At 50.5% G+C, this 7,549-nt stretch overlaps 2 protein-coding genes across 2 annotated transcripts in view; one reads left to right on the forward strand and one right to left on the reverse strand.

Moving 5' to 3' along the window:
- Positions 1-3,923, forward strand: part of GLA (galactosidase, alpha) — a 5,559-nt gene extending 1,636 nt beyond the window's left edge. Inside the window, exons 3-6 of the mRNA XM_009331634.1 lie at positions 424-515; positions 1,415-1,576; positions 2,194-2,391; positions 2,601-3,923. Coding sequence (XP_009329909.1) covers positions 424-515; positions 1,415-1,576; positions 2,194-2,391; positions 2,601-2,864 — 716 coding nt within the window. The 3' untranslated portion in view covers positions 2,865-3,923. The remainder of the gene's footprint in view (positions 1-423; positions 516-1,414; positions 1,577-2,193; positions 2,392-2,600) is intronic.
- Positions 3,924-5,295: 1,372 nt separating this feature from the next.
- The window catches only part of LOC103923390 (60S ribosomal protein L36a-like), a 7,022-nt gene continuing 4,768 nt past the window's right edge, over positions 5,296-7,549 (reverse strand). The window contains exons 2-4 of the mRNA XM_009331733.1: positions 7,273-7,356; positions 5,451-5,573; positions 5,296-5,366 (exon numbers count right to left, since the gene is read on the reverse strand). Of these exons, the coding sequence (XP_009330008.1) occupies positions 5,346-5,366; positions 5,451-5,573; positions 7,273-7,356 (228 nt within the window). The 3' untranslated portion in view covers positions 5,296-5,345. The remainder of the gene's footprint in view (positions 5,367-5,450; positions 5,574-7,272; positions 7,357-7,549) is intronic.

Raw genomic sequence — 7,549 nt, forward strand, 5'->3', positions numbered from 1 at the left:
CCAAGTCCATATGGCACAAATGCCTCATAAGAACATACTCCTGCAATGTTACCCAGCGAAGCTGTCCCCAGCAGCTTGATAGATACCAACTTGTATGTCCCAGATACCTAGAGGAAAAAATGCCACACAGCAAAACCACAGCCTCTTCCCATGGCTGTATGTACAAAGAAATCAGCAGTCTCGGAGCAATAAGCCTGCCCATGTCCTGTAGCAAAGCTGTGAAGAAGCTCACCTGTCCTTGGGAGGCAGGAGACTGGCTGCAGACTATAAGCTCCCCTGTTCTCCCTGTGGTGTTTCAGCCGTGAGCATGTGTTCAGCCTTGATTTTGCAAGAGTTGAACTGAAACCTGAACTTGTGACATTGGATTAGTTCCTCTGTTTGACCAAGGAGGTTGTGTAACCTCTGTCTGTCCTCTTCCTTCAGGTTACAGGCGCATGTCCCTGGCCCTGAACAAGACTGGAAGGAGCATTGTGTACTCCTGCGAGTGGCCCTTCTACTTGAGGCCCGTGCAGCAGGTAAGGAGTGTTTCTCAAGGCTTATCCTGGGGCTGGAAGTGGGAAGAACAGAAAAGCATTAAGACTGCAAAACAGCCTCCCGAGAAACTTGCTGCTCCCTGGTCTGACAGAAAACAAGACTGTAAGGTGGAGGACCTGAAGTATATCTGAGGCGAGTCATTACTCTGCTGAAAAGAATTCAGTAGGATCCTGCAGCATGAAGGCACAGCCCAGCTGGAGCACGCCAAAGAACAGAGCAGCATCCATCTGCTTTCGGTCTCCAAGGAACCAAGCAACAAAACATTGGCAATGCAGACACACAGCTCATGGATAGTTGGGTGTTATTCCTCCTGGATGCAGAGTGCTGCAGACTCACACCTTACAGTCACCTCTAGGGACCAGGAGAGAGACTTTAGGACAGCCTATTTAATGGGAATTCTCCACATTGTTTACCAACAGATTTCTGCCAGCCAGGGTCCATGACCGACATGTTGCTCTCCACCCATAGCTGGCTTCCCCTGTGCCGCCATGACAGGATGCTGCCATTGCCTCCCACTGGAAGTTAAATGCATTAGTCACCGAAGGGTGTAAACCCAAGAAATGGCAGTAATTACTGGGATCCCACTGGCCCCATCACGCCTTCCATAAAATAGCACTCAAAGGAATTTTCTAACAGAGCTTGGTGGCCACAACTATTCTCCCAAGGGAAACAATAGTATTGTCTGGAGTGAGGGAGACTGGAGTTACTGGGCACAAGGCATTCTAGGGAACAAACATGCACTAGGTCATCCAGATAGCTGGTGATGGAAGGTGTTATCATAGCTCTCCCCCAAATTATCCCTGATCCAGTCAAGCCTTGTGTACGGTCTTGTTCTTGTACAGCCAGGCTCTCTGGCTAATCACACTCATTGTTTTGGCAGCCCAATTACACAGAGATCAAACAGTACTGCAATCACTGGAGGAACTTTTTTGATGTCTACGATTCCTGGAGCAGCATCAAGAGTATCTTGGACTGGACAGCACTTCACCAGGACAGCATTGTGAAGATAGCTGGGCCAGGAGGCTGGAATGATCCTGACATGGCAAGTAGAGCAACAACCCACACCCCCTGCAGCACCCGCAAAAAATCCTTTCCTCGGCTGTAGGCTGAGAAGGATGGGGAGGGAGAGAATCGGGGGAGAAACACTGACAGGCTCTGACGGGGCCCCTACGATCAGGACCCTGATGAGAGGGTCCCCGGCTGGAAAGGGAAAGAACTACAGCGATGGACAGTACCGAGGAAGTGCTGTCTCTGTGTAATGCAGCCTCTACAAGCAGTGCCAGTTCAGAACATAGGCGTGGCAGTGGGAGACAGTCTCCAAAGTGCTGATCTCCCACCAGAGGGAAACCCCCTGGGTGCCAGGCTGGGTGCCAGCATTGCAAGGAAGGAATAGCTACATCCAAAAGCAGATTCTTAAACACTGCCTAGCCAGTTAAGGATCCTGCTTCACCTCCACCAGTGGTTCATCCTAAATTGCCACACTAGTCATGCCTTGCATTTCCCAACCAGCTGGTCCTGCTCCTGGCGCTCAGCCTATCTAACTAGTCCCCAGACAGGGGTCCCACCCACAGCATCCTGTCATTTACCAGTGCTCAGATTGGTGGCCCAGTTTCTCCTCAGCAGGCAGCATTACCAGGCATTTTTGTTTTCTTGTCACAGCTGGTGATTGGAAACTTTGGGCTGAGCTGGGACCAGGCGGTGACTCAGATGGCAATGTGGGCTATTATGGCAGCTCCCCTCTTCATGTCCAATGACCTGCGGCACATTAGTCCTGAGGCCAGAGGGCTGCTCCAGAACAAAGAGGTGATCACCATCAACCAGGATCCGCTGGGCAAGCAGGGATACCAAATCACCAAGGTACAGCAGGACTGGGCTCAGGGAGCGGGGTGGGGCACAGGCAGCCAGCCTCCTCAGAAAGGGGACACTGGGGACACATGGGATATAAAGGAGTGCTCAGGGTTTGGGAACAGAAGCTCATCAAGCCCACTTGTTCCTGAAGCCTGCTTAATCAGACAGGCACATAGACCATCAGTTCTGCCTCCCTTAATGTATTTTCTCCTTGGCAGGACAAGAACTTTGAGCTGTGGGAGCGGCCCCTGTCTGGCCAAGCCTACGCCGTGGCGGTGCTGAACCAGCAGGAGATTGGGGGACCCCAGAACTTCACCTTCTCCCTCACCTTCCTCGGCAATGGGCTGGCCTGCAACCCAGCATGCTCCATCCGGCAGGTCCTGCCAGCCAGCAGGGACTGGGGGGTTTACAGCTGGGTCTCCTCCCTGAGCGTGGAGGTGAACCCAACAGGCACCGTGCTGCTGAAAGTAGTGGCACTATAGGAGACACAAAGACAATCTTTTTGTAAGCCCCAGACTGTCTAAACTTCTTGTCACAAGAAGCCTGTCTCCTTCCTCCAAGCGGGGTGCCTTTGTTCTCTCCTCAGGCATTCACTACTCAAGTGTGTCTATGTGGACTGTGAACCTTCAGCCTAATGTGACAAATACCCATCACTCCATCACCAAGAGGTAACAGAGAAAGGGGCACTACTTCTCTTCTGTTTACCCTTTCTCTGGCATCTCACCTAACTCCTTCTCCAAGGGGCTATAAGGGCCCCAGCAGGGCAGCAACTCGTTAACACCCACTGCCGCTACCAACCAAAGAAATGCAAAGGATTCATGCAGCATCTCACAGCCCTCCTTGAGCATTTCAGGGACAACAGGGAAACACACCCTGGCTGCCTTGCTCTTGCTTTGCCAGGCTGGAGCACACAGTCCAAGAACAAGAAAAGCTGCTCCTACCCCTGCTGAAGAAAGCCAACACCCTCCTCAGAGCGTGGACATCTACTTCCACCTTCTGACAACTCAGGGACTGGCCTAAATCACTGTACTTCTTAGCAACTGCTTTCTTGACAACTGCCTGCTTAGTACAAGTGTGCTTAAGTATCATGCCTTAGGACTCAGCTTTTGAGGGTTTCTCCTTACCCCAGGAGTCTTCCTCTCACCAGTGGCTGTCACTTCCTTTTAGATGACAATTCCCTCTCCACCTTTCATGGGGCCACTGGGGTCCCCCTTCCTCAGCGAGCTGCCTTCCAGAAATATCTGTGTGCTTGCTTTCCACTGCTGGCAGTAGCCTTTAGGTTGACTAACACAGGTCCTTCTGAGACAGGAGATGATGGGTACGGGTACTTAATCACTTATGCAACCATCATGTACAAGTATGTTCTCCTCTGACTGCTACACAATCAGGATATCCTGATTTGTTCTTATTTCTGTGATTAAGCACTTTGATTATGTCCCTTAAAAAGGCTAAGCTTTTTCTAAGTTCCACTGTACAGGAGTACAGCATGGTATCTGAAATTAAACTGGGTTTTAGCAAACAGGCTGGTTTGTTCCAGTCACTAAGTTCTTGTGAAATTTGTCACAGTTACTACAAACAGCACTCAGTAAAGCTGACACGATGCAGCCATACAGTCCATCTCACAGGCAGAGGCCAAAGCCACTGCTGCTAACAGCTTAAGCAGCAGGAGTTTGAAAATGCCAATCACATCAGCCAGTACTGAATAAATAAAAACACAAATTCTGTTACTGTTCAGTAACTGAGTGCTCTCAGTCCCTATGAAGATGGGAAGAGGCACTTTTCCATCCTCCAGCTCTACTTCCACTACAAGAAAGTTACTCTTGAGAGAGCTCTGTATTGCACTCCCAGCACCTGCTGACAGCGGACTTCCTGCTCAGAAGCAGCATACTGCTGCCTCAAGTGGACGATCCCATCAAAGCCCAGGGCAGGCTGTCCACACTCTCGGTAGTTGCCCATCAGTCACTGCTCATTTGAAACGTCAGTGCTGTGCTTGGGCTTTTTCTTTTAAGGAAAATTCTAAGAAGTGCCAACAGCAGCCAGACACAAGGGGCAGGCAGCTGAGGCCTGTCACACCATCACTTTCAGTGTGACAGCATGCAGCTGGGGGAGCCATGGACACGAAGCTGTCCCTTTCCTGTCCCTGAGCTACCATAACGCTCACAGCCACTGCATACAGGTCACAGCTGAGCCGCAGCACGTAACTACGGCCTAATGGTGCGGGTGACGCTTCATCAGATGAAGTCCCTTGTACTAAACCCACCAGCGACTCCAGAGCCTTTGCTCATGCATTGCCCCCATACAACCGTTCCCTGTTTGTGAAGAGGGGCCTACAGCCAAGCGCAGGGGCTGCTCGCGGGAGTTCAGATTACTCTGGCCCCTAGTGTGCTGAAACCATTGCTGGGCGCAAGGAACCTTACCTGCCTCTCCTCCTGGGCAAAGGCTTGGAGGAAAAAGGCCTCCTCAGGCAGCTCTGCTTTTTTTTTTCCAATCACTACTTCATCTACCAACAATTCAAATTCACCATAGCATTCCTGAAATGGAACCGCTATAATACAGACATGAACTGTTTTAAATGAAACAAGCTGCAAAAGTTTATAGGAGGCCCTTTTGAAGACAGCCTTCTACCATGGAAGCTCATAAAAGCCTGGAGAAAAGCAGCAGCACAATGCTCATGCAGAGAAGCCACTGGTGCAAAAATCCATCAGAGCCTCAGGCTCTACATATATTCTACAACACCTCTTGGTGTTAACACAGTAAGGAGATCCCAGCCATCGGCAGGGTTTTTTCAAAAGCCTTCAGATTACAAACCGTTCATTTACTAAGCAGCTTTGCAAGCAACACCTTCCTGTTGGGCTGATGTACTTGGAAGTCCCACCCCACCAACAAGAGAAGATAGACAAAACCAAGCAACGGATCACTTCTAAACACTTTAATATGGCCCATAACAACAAGTAGGATGGAGCTTAGAACTGGATCACCTGGCCCTGTAAGGAGGAAGAGACAGAGCAAGTTTATTCACCACTGAATGTCACCACCCTTTCTCAGCCACTCTTGATACACAAACATACCTTTCTCTTCTTGTCTCCTCCCAGTTCAAAGTGCTTGCACCTCTTAATGGCCAGCATCCTCTTGGACCTGCAGTTGGGCTCCACACACTCCAGCCTCAGCACAATCTTCTTTGTGGTCTTAGCCTGGGAGCAGAGCGTGTCAATGAACAAAATGTCCACAAGCAGACAAATTGCTGTTCTCAGGGAAAGCTTGTTATCTGCACTCCTGAAGATTCAGCAGCTTGTTCTCAAAGTGTAAAGAAAAAGACTACCAACACAGTTAGGCTCCCTCCATTAAAAACCAGAAGGCACCTTAAGGACCAGTACAGAAGTATAGTGGATCTGTACCTTCACAATGAAGGACACTGGCACTCAGTAGGGCAGGGCTGGTCCCCTGCAGACATCAGCCACACTGGAAGAAAGTCTGTGCCAATGAACACACCAAGGAACAGGCACTTCTGCAGCGTGGGAGAACAGACTGACACTGCTCCGAAGTTCAGCAGAAAGCCAGGCAGAAGAAATACCTGAAAGCAGCACCACTGACAAACTCTCCCCAGAAGGAGCAGCGACACATGTTCAGTGCAGACGCACAGCTACTGAGAAGTTAGATGAAACCCAAGGACTACAGAGGGAAGAATCCAAAGCTGCAAGGCTACTGTAGCAGCTGGACAGAGCTGTAACCACCAGTTATAAACTTCCGTCAGTCATCCATATAATGCTGACTGAGAAGAGACAGAAATGGGGATGGCAATGTACAGGTAGAGAGTGCCAAACCGCGAAAGTGGTATGGCTGCTTTGTGTACCCTGCTTGCGGAAGCGTTTTCTGCAAGGTCTCCCCACTTCCTGGCAGAAAGTCAACTTAAAAAACTGCCATCTCATTTTTTTCTTCTTGCTGGAAGACTTCCTGAACATCTCCAGCAGAACACCAGCGCTTTCCAGCAGTGAGCCAAGTAGCTCTATAAGTGCTATGACTAAACGGTTCACACAAAAACTGTAACAAATCAGCCCATCGGGTTTTGCTTCCCTGCTTTAAGTACCACAGACTTTGCCCCCACCCCCAGCTCCTTGGCAGGAGGTATGTAGAGGCACAGAGGGAAAACACGCTGCAAGACTACAGTTCCAGGTACCCACACTGAAGAGGAAGGATGACAGCAGCAGGCTTCTGCAACTCATCTGTAACAGAATGCACTGCTGCCCTTCCACTGCTGCTTTGAGACTCTCAGGAAAGGCCTAACGCAACAGCTCTCATTTACTGGCTCAGCAATATGGATTTCCTTGGAGACAGCAGGCTGCAAGAAAACGATGTCGTGTTCTGCGGTACCCCCAGGAGTTGCACACGCTTCGCTTCTATCGTACCCTTGTCAGTGAAGACAGCCTCGCTATGCAGAGCCTCACAAACCCCACAAAAAATTTCAGCGACAAACTACTAACGTTTCAAGAACATAAGAAAAGCAAGCAGCAGGCTGCCTTTCCCTTCACCGTACTCTTCCCCTTTGGCCAGCAATGAGGGAAACACTCCTTTCATTAAAAGCATCACTTCCAGTAAGACCCTGCTCCCCTACAGCATCAACGCTCCCTGCAGAACCTGCTCTGCAAACACATACTATGTCACTCCTGCAAAAAAAGGAGCATCTACGTAAGACAGAAGCAGCAGGGAAGGTCAGCAGATGAGGATGAAAAACTTACACTCCTCAGACAGCACTACCAGCACAGAGCTGCCGTAACACAGCTTGAGCACAGGACCACCACAAGGCTGCAGGAGGCTGAAGTGCCTGCCCCTCTTCAGCTGGCTATGCAGATGGCCAAGAAAGTTTCAGGTTCTCCTCCCAGTGGCGGCACTCACCTTCTTACGGAAGATGGGCTTTGTCTGGCCCCCATAGCCACTTTGCTTCCTATCGTAGCGCCTCTTCCCTACAGGAGGAAATGGCTGTTTAGGCAACAATTCAAGACATGCTACAAGCGCAACTAACACTCTTACCAAACCCCAGCAGACCTCAGTCTGCAGCTGCACAACCGACGAGAAGCAATCCCCCACCTCCCGGACAGCCGCGTGCCCCCCCACCACCACCACCGCCCCGGCGCGGGGCACGACCACCCGGGCCCCACGCACCTTCCCCGGG

Source organism: Pygoscelis adeliae, unplaced genomic scaffold, assembly GCF_000699105.1.
Source record: "Pygoscelis adeliae isolate BGI_AS28 unplaced genomic scaffold, ASM69910v1 Scaffold79, whole genome shotgun sequence".
NCBI classification, from domain to species: domain Eukaryota; kingdom Metazoa; phylum Chordata; class Aves; order Sphenisciformes; family Spheniscidae; genus Pygoscelis; species Pygoscelis adeliae.